This window comes from Chiloscyllium plagiosum, chromosome 14 (assembly GCF_004010195.1).
Source record: "Chiloscyllium plagiosum isolate BGI_BamShark_2017 chromosome 14, ASM401019v2, whole genome shotgun sequence".
Taxonomy (NCBI): Eukaryota; Metazoa; Chordata; class Chondrichthyes; order Orectolobiformes; family Hemiscylliidae; genus Chiloscyllium; species Chiloscyllium plagiosum.
Window position 1 is genome coordinate 10,281,018 of NC_057723.1, and position 15,308 is coordinate 10,296,325.

Genomic DNA, 15,308 nt, shown 5'->3' on the forward strand with positions numbered 1-15,308 from the left:
TTCTGAGTCAGACTTTCTTGAATTTTTGGAACTCTCTTCTCTTGAAGCAGACTCCTTGAATATTTTCAGGCAGAGGTAGGTAAGTTATTCGTAAATGAGAGTGTGAAAGTCATAGCGGGTGGGCAGGAAGTTGGATGAGGCCATAATTGGATCAGGAGGGATCTTATCGAATGGTAAAGCAGGCGAGAGGGGCTGAATAGCCTGCACCTCCTCCCGGTTCACATGTCCATACAATCACTCGAGATAAAGGACTGGAAGATGGAATGGGAGAAAGTGAGGACTGCAGATGCTGGGGATCAGAGTCGAGAGTGTGGTGCTGGAAAAGCACAGCAAGTCAGGCAGCATCCTGAGCAGGAGAATCGAGTGATTGTCTCATTTCTGATGATGGAGAGATTCATTAATGAAAGTTGATGATGGGTAGACCAAGGACACTAGACTGAGAAACTAGAACTCTTATGCAGTGACAGTGTCCCCATCTCTGAGCCAGAAGGCAAGGGTTCAAGAACCACCTGTAATAACATTTCTGAACAGGTTGATTTTAGAAAATATCTACCCTGAGGATCCTCCTGCAGAGATGTCTGGAACTGAGATGACTGACCTCCAATAAGGTAAAAACAATGACTGCAGATGCTGGAAACCAGATTCTGGATTAGTGGTGCTGGAAGAGCACAGCAGTTCAGGCAGCATCCAAGGAGCTTCGAAATCAACGTTTCGGGCAAAAGCCCTTCATCAGGAATAAAGGCAGAGAGCCTGAAGCGTGGAGAGATAAGCTAGAGGAGGGTGGGGGTGGGGATAGAGTAGCATAGAGTATCTGGGAGTTGCAGGCTTTAGGCTCTCTGCCTTTATTCCTGATGAAGGGCTTTTGCCCGAAACGTCGATTTCGAAGTTTTTCGGATACTGCCTGAATTGCTGACCTCCAATAATCCCAACCATGTTCATTTACTCCGGGTGTGACTCCAACCAGCAGCAAGTTTGTCCCTGATACTCATTGATTCCGGTTTTCTGGATCCCCTTGATGTCACAGTGGGTCAATTGTAGCATCGATGGCCACTCTTACCTCACTTCTAGAATTCAGCTCGTCTCTGGATATTTAAACTAAGGTTGTAACGAGGTCAGGAGCTGATGGAACCCAAACTGGACAACAGTGAGCAGGTTATTCTGACGCAAGTGCAGCTTAATGGCAGTGTGAATGACACTTTCCATCTCTACTATGGGTTGGTATTCGTGAAACTTTCTTCTCTGTTAACAGGTGATGGGCTTCGGACTGTATCTGATGGATGGAAATGTGAGCAATATCTACAAACTGGACACCAAGAAACGGATAAACCTCAGTAAAATCGACAAGTTCTTCCGGGTAAAAAGACTGTTGACCCTTGACCAGTGAGTTCATCTGTGTCCATTGAGCGAGGGAAAGCAGTAGCCATTTTTATTTTGTTTCTGTCAACTAGATAATCTCCTGCCGGAACAGAATTCCACTACCCAAATAGAGTCATAGAGACGTACAGCATGGAAACAGACCCTTCGGTCTAACCCGTCCGTGCCGACCAGTTATCCCAACGCAATCTAGTCCCACCTGCCAGCACTCGGCCCATATCCCTCCAAACCCTTCTTATTCATACACATCCAAATGCCTTTTAAATGTTGCAATTGTACCAGCCTCCACCACTTCCTCTGGCAGCTCATTCCATACACATACCACCCTCTGCATGAAAAAGTTGCCTCTTAAGTCTCTTTTATATCTTTCCCCACTCACCCTAAACCTATGCTCTCTAGTTTTGGACTCTCCTATCCATGCCCCTCATAATTTTGTATACCTCAATAAGGTCACCCCTCAGCCTCCGATGCTCCAGGGAAAACAGCCCCAGCCTGTTCAGCCTCTCCCTGTAGCTCAAATCCTCCAACCTTGGCAACATCGTTGTGAATCTTTTCTGAACCCTTTCAAGTTTCACAACATCTTTCCGATAGGAAGGAGACCAGAATTGCACGTAATATTCCAACAGCGGCCTAACCAATGTCCTGTACAGCTGCAATATGACCTCCCAACTCCTGTACTCAATACTCTGACTAATAAAGGAAAGCATACCAAACGCCTTCTTCACTATCCTATCTACCTGCGACTCCACTTTAGCTATGAACCTGCACTCCAAGGTCTCTTTGTTCAGCAACACTCCCTAGGACCTCTTCCATGAGAACAGAAGAGAAGCAGGAGGGAGGATATTCAGCCCTTTGAACCTGTTCCCCCCTTCAGTATAATCATTGACAACAGCTCTGTTTTTCAGTCTTTCTCTACATTGCTCTATTCCTGTAGAATTTAAAAATTGATCTATCCCAACTTAAACAGACTCGCTCATAGTGTCCACAATGAGCATTTTGTTTGTGAAGATTGAGTAAAATTTTCATTGTATTCTCTCTGAGAAAACACATGGTTCCTTCAGCATGGAGACCAAAACTATACAGACCTTACACAATAATGTTGAGACTTCTTTACTCAGACAATCATAACCTTTTGTAATAAAAGGATTCGCTTTCCTGATCGCTTGCTGTACCCAAATGTTAATTTTTTGTCATTCATGGAAGGGAACCGCCAAGTACCAACATTTCCCACTCTTTTGCCATGTTATAAAACACATTCTAGTTTTCTGATCAGAGCTCCCCACGTGATATTCCATTTCCCATCTTCTTGACCTCCGTAACTTCTCTGTAACTCCTATGCATCCTCTAATTTTGTGTCACCAGAAAACCTGGTAGCTCACACTTGGCTCTCCATCTGTGTTATTGGCACTGATTAGAATCAGATGAAGCCCTGGCACTAATCCTGCCAGACCCTCTGTCATTATTGTTTCACAATTCAAGAGTGAATGGTTCACCCCTATTCTTTGGTGAATAGACAGACTCAATCTGCAATCCACGTTGCTACACTTCCCCGATCTCAGGAGCACTAGTAATTGTTTGCTGGCCCTTTATCACACACTGTCTGAAACCTCAAATTCACTCACTTCCCCTTTTGAACATAGTAGTTACAACTTCAAACAGATTTAACATGTCGCTACTTAAAAAACTGTAAAACCCTTAGCAGCGTGCCCTGTTTTGGCTGTGAATTCTGGAAGAATTATAAATTGTGATTAATGCCTCCTCCTGTGTTCTCTTGCAGCAGCTGCAAGTGGTGCCGTTGTTCGGGGATATGCAGATAGAATTGGCCAGATACATTAAGACCAGTGCTCACTATGAGGAGAACAAATCCAAGTGAGTGCGAGCCGTAATGTAACCTGGGCCAGTCGCAGTCTGGAGCTGTAAACGTTTGGCAGGAGGACTCTGAGAGGAGGAAGGCAGGTCCAAGGAATGCTGAGCTTGAGCTCCCAGACCTTCTCACCTAATTCCGTACTTTCCTGGTGGGAAGTTGCTAGGAGCTCAGCTGCATTCTGATTGTGACTGCCTCCCTTGTCTGTCCTGACTGGGAGACGTTGGAAGGAGGTTCTATTGAGATAACCAGGTGGGTTATTGCGGCCCACTGAGAATTGGCGGGTTCGGACACAAACTCTCCCTCATTTATTACATGGTGGGTTCACATGAGGAAAGGCTCTTGAGCCTCGATCATCCCAGTGCTGAGGAATAACTGCACTGTCAGAGGGTCAGTGCTGAGGAATAACTGCACTGTCAGAGGGTCAGTGCTGAGGAATAACTGCACTGTCGGGGAGTCAGTGCTGAGGAATAACTGCACTGTCGGGGAGTCAGTGCTGAGTGGGTGCTGTACTGTCAGAGGGTCAGGACTGAGGAAGTGCCGCACTGTCGGGGAGTCAGTGCTGAGGGAGTGCTGCACTGTCAGGAATCAATACTGAGGGAGCGCTGCATTGTCAGAGTCTGAGTTCTTGGTTCACAGATGAGATGCTAAGCTGAATCGAAAAGTGTTGCGCTGGAAAAGCACAGCAAGTCAGATACATCCGAGGAGCAGGAGAGTCGACACTTCGGGCATAGTCGCATGAATGGCTTATGCCTGAAATGTTGATCTCCTGCTCCTCAGATGCTGCCTGACCTGCTGTGCTTTTCCAGTGCAACACTTTTTGACTCTGACTCACCAGCATCTGCCGTCCTCACTTTCTCTTAGATGATAAGCTGACTCAGTTAGACATAATAACATCATGACAAAGGGAGCAGAAGAGTTTACTCTCTCATCCTGCGTCAGCATTTCTCCCTCAACTAATAGCACCTATGAGGCCATATATCTGGTCAGTTCTCCTGGCTGTTTGAGAGTTTGCTGTGTTAACAATGACTGTTGTGTTTCCTGCATGAAGGTAATGACAATGCTTCAATAAATGTTTCATTGTATGGGAAACACTTTAGAACATCCTAGATTGTGAAAGTTGCTATGTAAATACTGCTTCTCCTTTTGACACTACTCACTCCCAGGGCTCTCACCAGCTGCGTTGGAAGTGATTCCCAGTTCCCTGGCCTCACTAATGCTTCGTTCTGTTCGAATTCCCTTTTTGCAACATCCCCTGTCTTTGGGAAGGGTCAGTGTTGGCTTCTCTCCAGCTCCTGCAGTTCCCTGTGTTTGTCTCTTTGCCCTCAGCTTTTCCTGCTCACTAACACCACGCTAACCAGATGCTGCAGGACTTGGGTGGAGTTGTCACGATGTGAATAGGAAAACCACCTTCTTAACAATGATTTGTTAATCTAGACTGAGTGTCTTATTGGATGAAATATTAACACAGCAAAACTATTGTGGAAATGTTCTCAAAATTCGCATCATCTGAAAACACAGAATGAAATAAAATCCCTCGCAACATTATAGAGTCAGAGAGATGTACAGGACGGAAACAGTCCAACCAGTCCATGCCAACCAGATATCCTAACCTAATCTAGTCCCACCTGCCAACACCTAGCCCCTATCCCTCTAAACCCTTCCTATTCATGTACCCATCCAAATGCCTTTTACATGTTGTAATTGTACCAGCCTCCACCACTTCCTCTGGCAGCTCATTCCATACACACAGCACCCTCTGTGTGGAAAAGGTTTCCCTTTAGGTCTTTTTAAAATTTTTCCCCTCTCACCTTAAACCTATGCCCTCTAGTTCTGGACTCCCCCATGCCAGGGAAAAGACTTTGTCTATTTACCCTATCCATGCCCTTGATGATTTTATAAACCACTAAAAGGTCACCCCTCAGCCTTCGACGCACCAGGGAAAACAGTCCCAGCCTCTCCCTATATCTTAAATCCTCCAACCCTGGCAACATCCTTGTAAATCTTTTCTGAACCCTTTCAAGTTTTACAACATTGTTCCGAAAGGAAGGAGACTAGAATTGCTCGCAATATTCCAAAAGGAATCCCACATGATTTGTTTAACCTCTTCCCACAGCCTGTGTATACTCTTGCCTTCCGTCGACTGTATCGATTTAACCATTCACTGACCATAAGGGGCAGAAGTAGGCCATTCAGCCCATCCAGTCTGCTCCATCATTCAACGAGATCATGGCTGATCTAATAATCCTCCACTCCACTTTGCTGCCTTATCCCCATGACCCTTCATTGCCTGACTGATTAAAAATCTGTCTGTCTCCACCTTGAATACGCTCAGTGTCCCAACCTCGACAGCCTTCGGCAGTGACCTATTCCATGGATATACTCCCCTCAGTAGAAATTCATCCTTCTCTGCATCTAAAATGCTCGACCCCTCATTCTGAGATTGTGCCCTCTGTTTGAATTTAATTAGAATTCGGAACATTGAATTCAATAACGAATGTTGCAATAATAGTCATGAACTTCCTTCAGTAATGGTCTTTGATTAGAAAGTCGGGGTAAGTTGTTCTTCATGTCACACGTAGGCATTAGATTTATAGATTAGATTAGATTAGATTATAGATTATAGATTTATAGATTACATTACAGTGTGGAAACAGGCCTTTCGGCCCAACAAGTCCACACCGACCCGCCGAAGCGCAACCCACCGATACCCCTACATTTACCCCTTACCTAACACTACGGGCAATTTAGCATGGCCAATTCACCTGACCTGCACATCTTTGGATTGTGGGAGGAAACCGGAGCACCCGGAGGAAACCCACACAGACACAGGGAGAACGTGCAAACTCCACGCAGTCAGTCGCCTGAGGCGGGAATTGAACCCGGGTCTCCAGCGCCGTGAGGCAGCAGTGCTAACCACTGTGCCACCGTGCCGCCAAAATGCATTGAAATTGCATTGTGTGAAATGTATCCGATGGTGAACTGTTCCATATTACAGTGGATTCTCTCCTATTTAATGGTTTGTCTCAGGCCCTTATACAGTTGTGGGCGGCATGGTGGCACAGTGGTTAGCACTGCTGCCTCACAGCGCCAGAGACCCGGGTTCAATTCCCGCCTCAGGCGACTGACTGTGTGGAGTTTGCACATTCTCCCCGTGTCTGCATGGGTTTCCTCCGGGTGCTCCGGTTTCCTCCCACAGTCCAAAGATGTGCAGGTCAGGTGAATTGGCCATGCTAAATTGCCCGTAGTGTTAGGTAAGGGGTAAATGTAGGGGTATGGGTGGGTTGCGCTTCGGCAGGGCGGTGTGGACTTGTTGGGCCGAAGGGCCTGTTTCCACACTGTAAGTAATCTAATCTAAAAAAAAAAGTTCACAAGGTGTCCCCAAATCAATGATGAAAGCCTGAGGGAGCCTGGACGTCCCAGTTCAGTGATTCACGTGCAGGTCTGCAGAGAGAGATAATAATGTTGTGATTCCCTTGAGATATGTTTCTCAAACCATTTTCCCCACCTCCAGCTCATGATCACCAGTATCACCAGTCTGGATCCAAACCAGTGGGGAGCTGGAAACCCAGACACCTTTCTTTGTGAATAGAGTTTATTGACTACTCAGTCTTACAGCCCAGCTCCTCCTCCTTTTATTTTTTTTTTAAATTTTTTCTATTTTAGAAATTTCCTGTTTTTTTTTACCTCCTAACAGCAGTAGTGCTTATTTTCCCCCAGTATCCATGCCGCATAACACTCTGGTTTTTTTTTCTTTTTTTTATGTGTGTGCAGGTGTGAGACACAGTGAGAGACACAAAGTGCGCGAATCTTTATTCAATTTCCACCACCAGGAAGATAGGAAAAATACCCAAGTGGCCAGTGACAAGCAGTGCCCTTCACATCAAAGGGCAGTGCTGTGTGATCAAACAGTGAAGGGGAGGGTAGGGACTAAATCAAAATAGAGTTGGAGGGAGAAATAATGCACTCCACTCCCTGCGGCGCCCACCCCTCCCTGAACAACTCCAGGGTGTTGGTGGACACCGCATGCTCCTTCTCCAAGGACACCCGGGCTCTTTAGTTAATCCATTAACCCCATTACCGACTCAATTACTTGCTACATGAATAACCAAGCACAATTCCCACCCTCTCGACCTCCCTCTTGCAATCCCCTCTTCCTCCTAGTCTGCCATTGAGGTAGCCATTTCTTTACTTCCCATTTCTACAGTCTCGGGGAGCTGGTAAAGTAGTTACATCACTAGATTGGTAATCCAGCGGCCTAGGCCTCTGTTCTGGTTCATTGCAGCTGATAGGATTTCAATTAATTTATAACATCAAAGCCCAAAACCCGTCTCAGTCGTGGCGACTGTGAAATTATTGGCAATTGTCATCAAAAGCCACCTGGTTCAATCACGTCCCTCAGATGAAGGAAATCTGCTGCCCTTACCCAGTCTGTCCTTCATGTGTCTCCAGACCTACAGCAACATGGTTGACTCTGAATTGTTCTCTGAATTGGCCTAGGGAGCCAGTCATAGAGACGTACAGCACGGAAACAGACCCTTCGGTCCAACTCGTCCGTGCCGACCAGATATCCCAACCCAATCAAGTCCCACCTGCCAGCACCCGGCCCATATCCCTCCAAACCCTTCCTATTCATACAGGATGGGCAAAAATGTTGGACTTACCAGTGACACCCACATTCACAAGAAAGACAAAAATCATCCTCCCTTCAGATCAAGCCATTCTTCTTCCTGCTATTTTATTCAGAGTGTACCCCTCTTAAAAAGCAGGGATTTTATTGCGGAGGGCAGTCTACAAGTGTTCAACCTGAAGGATATGGAGGCTTTGGAGAGGATGCAGATGAGGTTTACCGGGGTGCTGCCTGGATTGGCGGGTATGAGCAAGAAGGAGAGGCTAGAAAAACTCGGGTTGTTTTCTCTGGAACAGTGGAGGCTGAGGGGAGATTTGATACAAGTCTGTAAAAATATGAGACGCACAGGTATAGGGTTGACAGGAAGAACCTTTTTCCCAGAGTTGAAATGCCTTTAATATTAGAGGGCATGTACTTAAGGTGAGAGGGAATGTGCAAAGGAGATGTTACACAGCGAGCAGTAGGAATGTGAAACGTGCTGCAAGGGGTGAGGGTCGAGGGGCATTTAGGGACTTTTCAATTAGCACATGAATATGCAAGGAAAGGAGGGATATAGACCAAGGGCAGGCAGAAGGGATTAGTTTAATCTTACGACATGTTTGGCACAACGTCGAAGGGTCTGTTCCTGTGCTGCACTGTTCTATGTTGCTGGGAATGTAGGATTCTCTCTGCCTGACCTTCCTGCCTGATGTGTTTCCTGCTCAATAGCCTCCAGCAACTGAGACAAACAGCAAAGAACCAACCGTCTGGAACCAGTTCCCAATCAGCACTTGGTAAAAGAAGGGTTAATAATCTTGAGTGTGACTTGTGGGTTTGCAGCTATCCCATTTGAAGACAGACTTGGGACATTGTGTCCAAGTATTTGTTTGTTAAGTTCCGATTTGAGTTCTGTTTCAAATCATTTGGAATGGTTAGAAATTTGTTGTAAAAAGGAGCGAGTGCTGTCATTCAGTGAAATACCACAGATTTCATTTCCTATTGGAAAAGCTGTCTCGCTGTACGTCAGAGCCGTGACCCAGTGCAATTTCACTTACACTGTTGAAAATCGGTTGAAGATCAAAGTAAGCGTTTCTGAAGCTCGATTGAAGGGCGACTTATTTAAAATTAAAATTGAGAAACTGCGCTGAACCTCATGATATCATCACTGGCCCAATACTCCAGAGACCCAGGTCATGTTCTGGGGACACAGGTTCGAACCCCGCCATGGCAGATACTGGAATTTGAATTCCGTAAATATCCAGAAGGAAGAGTCTAATGATGACCATGAGTCAATTGTCAGGAAAACCCATCTGTTTCACTCATCTCCTTTAGGAAAGGAAATTGCCATCCTTACCTGGTCTGGCCTACATGTGAGTCCAGACTCACAGCAATGTGGTTGACTCTTAACAGTTCTCTGGGCAATTAGGGATGGGGCAATAAATACTAGTCTAGCCAGTGATGCCCTTATCCTGTGAATGAATGTAAAGAACTTAATTCCTCTGCTGCTGAAAGCCTAATTCAAGCTTTTGTTACCTCGAATCCCAGTCATTCCACCACACTCCCGGCTGGTCTCCCACCTTCAGTGCTCTGGATACTCAAGGCTATCCAAACCTCTAACTTTCCCGCAAGTCCAGTTCCCCGTCATTCCCCACCCTCACTCTGAGTTCATTGACCTACATTGGGCGTTGTTGATGTTAAAGTCCTCGGCCTTGTTTCCAAATCCCTCTGCAGCCTCCTCTCTTCCTGTCACTAGAATCGAACCCACCGTTGTGGTCCTCTGAAATCAGGTCCTGCCCATTGGCCTCGCAGTCAGGACATGGTCCAGAGTCGTTTTTTTTTAATATTCATTTTGAGGGATGTGGACAACGCTGGCTGGGCCAGCATTTATTGCCCGTCCCTAGTTCTTAAGATATATGGGCAAAGTTAGGCCATTCGGCCCATCGAGTCTGCTCCACCATTCAATCATGGCTCACCCCATAACCCTTCAACCCATTACCAGTTAAAAATCTGACTAACTCCTTACATTTACTCACTGTCCCAGCATCCACTGCACTTGGGGGTAGCGAATTCCACAGATTCACAACCCTTTGGGAGAAATAGTTTCTCCTCAACTCTGTTTTAAATTTGCTCCCCTTTTACCCTAAGACTGTGACCTCTCATCTCAGAATACCCCACAAGAGGAAGCATCCATTCCACGTCTATTTTATCCACAACTTTTATCATCCTGAATCACCTAGTTGCCCTTGAGAAAATGGGGGTGAGCTGCCATCTTTGAAGGGCTTTTGTCTGAAGAAGCATCCATTCCACGTCTATTTTATCCACACCTTTTATCATCCTGAATCACCTAGTTGCCCTTGAGAAAATGGGGGTGAGCTGCCATCTTTGAAAGGCTTTTGTCTTAAATGTTGATTCTCCTGCTCCTCGGATGCTGCCTGACCTGCTGTGTTTTTCCAGCGCTCTCGACTCTGATCTCCAGCATCTGCAGTCCTCACTTTCGCCATGCCTTCTTGAACCACTGCAGACTACGGGCTGTGGGTTGACCCACAATGCCCTTTGGGAGGGAATTCCAGGTACACCCCACCCCCCGCTCTATCTCTCTCTCTCTCCCACGCGGTTTGCGTCTAACCCTCTGTGTGTCTCTCTGCAGGTGGACGTGTACACAGAGTAGTAGCAGCCCCCAGTATAATATCTGTGAGCAGATGGTGCAGATCCGGGATGACCACATTCGTTTCATCTCTGAGCTCGCGCGCTACAGTAACAGCGAGGTGGGTGCCCAACAGGAACAGGCGACTGTCGATTCCTGTCACCGCGTCCTTTCGTGAGGCAGCTCGGCCCGTTATGCTGTTGATGGAGCTGCCCAGGTAGTCCTGTTCCTCCCTGCTCTTTCCCCACCAACCTCGCACCTTTCTAACATGGAGTCTGTGGGCCGAATGGCTTCCTCCTGTGTGATCTCCGAGCACCTTTTCTGCTGTGTGTATTCAACTAGTTCTGTATCGAATGACACTGTTTTAAATCTCCGTCCACACAGTGGGTGCCAGATCTCAGCCCAAACCATAATGGAAAATAAATGCTGTTGATGATCTTAAATCCCCTGTTACTGACCTTTCTGGAATGGTGATTTTAACCCTTTAATACCTCTTAGACCAGACAAGTGTCGGGTTTCTTTGTTTCAACATTGATTCATTCACGGGAGCCGTGCATGTCAAAATATATTGCATAGCTCAAAGCTTTAAGACACAAACAAAGGTTTGACACACTTTGAGAGATAGCAGACTTCGAATTAACTCTTCCTCCAGATAATTTCCAATCAAAAGGCTAAACATTCACTCACCCACTGTGTTTTGTTTATATTCCAAGTTAGTACGCATGATTATATTATTCAATCATTTTCAGACTAATACACATGATATCCAACCATGTTCACATTTTCCAGTTGTTAGTATGAATAAGTTGTCTGCTAGAACACGTGTTTTGTCAACACTAATTCACTGTAACACGATTGAACAATAAGGGACGAACCTTTAAAACGTGTGTTGCCTGTACCACGATAATATCTTGCTGTTTTGAAAGCAAGATTTTTCAATAATGTAGGGTTGCACCAGAACGCAATGGTTGCATTGTAGAAGAACTGCCTGTATTTTTGATTACAGAAAACCATATTGTCTGTTTTCCCTTTCACCCTTCGTTATTGTCTGTCAACACAGCCGTTTAATCAGCTGGCCCCCTGTCTGCTCTGAAGTGAACTTTCTCCTGTCACTGTACCCAGGCCATCATCCCTGGGCTATTCCCTGAAATCTTGCCTTCTTTCCCAAAGTGTTGAGGCAGCATTTGGTTCCAGTTGAAGCAAAGCCGGTGGTATATTAAGGATTTCCTTCACTGGGAGACAAGGGTGGCACGGTGGCTCAGTGGTGAGCACTGCTGTCTCACAGCACCGGGGACCCTCGGGTGACTGTCTGTGTGGAGTTTGCACGTTCTCACCGTGTCTGCGTGGGTTTCCCCTGGGTGCTCTTGGTTCCATCCCACAGTCCAAAGATGGGTCGGTTCGGTGCATTGGCCATGCTAAATGCAAGATTACGGGGATAGCATGGAATGCTCATTGGAGATTCAATGGGCTGAAGAGCCTCCTTTCCACACTTGAAGGATTCTAAAAGATTTGCATTCAGCACTTTCACCTGAGCTGATGAGGAAGTCCTGGGAGTGGGATGGGAGGGAGGTGCAGTTCTCTCGACCCCACCCTGGCTCCCTGCTCTGGACTGACCCCGGAATCTTCCTGTGCAGGTTGTGACAGGATCAGGATTGGACAGCCAGAAGTCAGATGAAGAATACCGAGAGCTGTTTGACTTGGCATTGCGAGGCCTTCAGCTCCTCTCGAAGTGGAGTACTCACGTCATGGAAGTGGTGAGAGCTAAACAATGACATCATGTGCATTCGGGGGAGGGGGGGTGATGGCCTGGTGGTATCACTGATGTGCTGTTAATCCTGAAACCCTGATAATGTTCTGGAGACTAGGGTTTGGATTCCACCGCGGAAGATGGTGGAATTTTGAATTCAGTAAAAACAATCTGGAATTAATGACAACCATGAGCCCATTGCTGATTGTTGGAAAAACCCATGTGGTTCACTAATGCCCTTGAGGGAAGGAAATTGCCATCCTTACCTGGTCTGGCTGACATGTGACTCCGGACCCAAAGCAATGTGATTGACCCTTAAACTGCCCTCTGGACAATTAAGGATGAGCAAAGTGTACAGGCCTAGCCCACGATGACCTCATCTCTTGAGTGAAGTTTTAAAAACTTCAGTCAGTGTCCAGAGATTTCCAGTCCATTCATGCAGCTGACCCATGCCCAACATCACTGGTACAAGTTGAAACTGTATTTTCCACCGAAACTACATCCTCTCCATATCCCTCACCCCCCCGCTCCCTCACTCTCATCTATCCCATCTTATTATTTACCCATTCTCAGGTATGGAAGTATAGAAACTGGGAACAGGAGTAGGCCATTCGGTCCATCCAGCCTGCCCTGCCGTTCAGCATGACTGATCTCAATGTTTTCTCTCCAAAACCCCATGACGCCTCTAATATTGAACCATGTATCTATCTCCTCAAATATAGCCACTAACTTGCCATCCACAGTCTCCTATGGCACAGCATTCGACAGGGTGACCACCCTTTGAGTGAGGGAAGAAATGTTTCCTTATCACAGTCCGAAATGATCTACCCCACACCCTGAGACTGTCCCCTGGTTCTAGACTTCCCACCCAGGGGAAACATCAACTCTGCATCTCGTCTGTCCAGCCCTATTAGAAATTTATATCTTTCAAAGAGACACTCTCTTATCCTTCTAAATGCAAGTGAATAAAGACCAGTCTGTCCTCAGATTTCTGCTATCCCCAGTCTCAGTGTAGTGAACCTCCCTCTGTGATGAGTATATCCTTTCTTGGGAAGGGAGACCAAATCTGCATTGCATGCTCCATGTGTCACTTAACCAAGGCATTCTTACTCTTGAACTGAAATGGTCTTGCAATGGAGGCCAGTTGACCATTTGCCTTCCTAATTGTTTGCCGCACTGCGTGTGTCCCTGGTTCGGCCAGCAGTTTATTTTGCATTCCCAGGTCACCTTGATTCTCGGGTCCAGAGACCTGCAGTGGTTCGAGGAGTTGGCCTCTGGTCCCGAGACTTTGGTGATGAAAGACCTGCTGATAATGTCCCAATCAGGAATGTGTGTGACCTGGAGATGTCACCCTAAGGTTAGCGGTTATTTTTTTGTTCTTTCACAGGATGTGGCCCACACGGGAAAGGCCAGCATTTATTGCCCATTGCTAATTACCCTTGAACTGAGTGGTTTGTTAGGCCATAGCAGAGGGCAGTTCACTGTCACCCACATTGCTGAGAGTGTGGAGACACATGTAGGCCAGACTGGGTAAGGATGGCAGATTTCCTTCATTAAAGGAATCAAATGAATTTCTTTCAACAATTGATGGTAGTTCTCACAATTGCCATCATTGGGAGTAGCTATAAATTCTGGATTTATTGATTTGCAGTTTGAGGCCCCGTCTGGAGGGCATAGGTCTAGGCCTCTGCAAGAACTTCCAATGACATTCCCATTACATCAATCTTTGGAAATGACGGAACGATGTTTCCCCAACACCGGGTGGTGTGAAATAAATATCGACCTCACCTGTGTACCCCCCACGGGGGAGGTTGGAGTGGAATGTCTACATTTAGATGCCTGTCTCTAACACATGTTCTGTTTTGAACAGTATTCCTGGAAGTTGGTTCATCCCACGGATAAATTCTGTAACAAGGATTGTCCGGGCACTGCCGAAGAGTATGAAAGGGCGACTCGCTATAACTACACGAGTGAGGAGAAATTTGCACTGGTTGAGGTAACTTGCAGTCACTGACAGGTTCCTCGGGATTGGCAGAAATCCAGCAGCTTCCCAACTCCTCATTTATAACTGAGACCTCAGCCCTGAGTCCGAGAGTGAAGCTTCCAACTCCCGTTCAGTAATTCCAGCACATTATCCAGGCTGACGTTCCCAGTGCAGTACCGAGGGGCACCACAGTGGGAGTGTCAGAGGCCCAGTACTGAGGGAATGTTGTACTGTCAGAGGGTCAGTACTGAGGGTGTGCTGCACTGTCAGAGGGTTAATACAGAGGGTGTGCTGCACTGTCAGAGGGTCAGTACTGAGGGAGTGCTGCACTGTCGAGGGGCCAGTACTGAGGGAGTGCCGCACTATCAGAGGGTCAGTACTGAGGGAGTGCTGCACTGTCACAAGGTCAGTACTGAGGGAGTCCTGCACTGTCAGAGGGTCAGTTCTGAGGGAATGGTGCAGTGTCAGAGGGTCAGTACTGAGGGAGTGACGTGCTGTCAGAGAGTCAGTGCTGAGGGAGTGCTGCACTGTCAGAGGGTCAGTACTGAGGGAGTGTTGCACTGTCACAGGGTCATTACTGAGGGAATGTTGAGAGTGGTGGTTAGTGGATGGGTGAAATGAGACTGTGCAGTGATGTATTCGCCCTCACTGGTGATGAAGAGGTGTTCTCTCTCGCTCTCGTTTTCACTCTGTCTCTCACATTCAGCAGGGGGTGGGTGATGGAGGGAGAGGGTGCAGGATGAGGGGAATGCAGGGGTGCAGGCTCCCTCTGGTTTGGGACATTCACTGTACTATCTCATTGCTTTGCCCCTGCAGGTGATCGCAATGATTAAAGGGCTGCAGGTGCTGATGGGCCGTATGGAGAGCGTCTTTAACCAGGCCATCCGGAATACCATCTACGCAGCGCTGCAGGATTTTGCTCAGGTGACCCTGAGAGAGCCACTCCGACAGGCCACTCGCAAGAAGAAGAACGTCCTCATCAGGTGGAGGAGGGGTGGGCAGGCGGGCAGTGAGATTGTAGGGGAGGAGGGAGTGTAGGGGGTCAGTGGGTGTGGGAGGGGAGTGGGAATGGGAGCGTGGGTGAGG

General features: G+C 47.0%; 1 protein-coding gene across 7 annotated transcripts in view; it reads left to right on the top strand.

The window, feature by feature from the left end:
- cyfip2 (cytoplasmic FMR1 interacting protein 2) overlaps positions 1-15,308 on the top strand; it is a 91,080-nt gene that overhangs the window by 27,856 nt on the left and 47,916 nt on the right. For all 7 annotated transcript variants that reach the window (XM_043703145.1, XM_043703151.1, XM_043703146.1 and 4 more), the window contains exons 9-14: positions 1,250-1,354; positions 3,152-3,243; positions 10,495-10,612; positions 12,126-12,245; positions 14,109-14,234; positions 15,039-15,205. In XM_043703145.1, the coding sequence (XP_043559080.1) occupies positions 1,250-1,354; positions 3,152-3,243; positions 10,495-10,612; positions 12,126-12,245; positions 14,109-14,234; positions 15,039-15,205 (728 nt within the window). The remainder of the gene's footprint in view (positions 1-1,249; positions 1,355-3,151; positions 3,244-10,494; positions 10,613-12,125; positions 12,246-14,108; positions 14,235-15,038; positions 15,206-15,308) is intronic.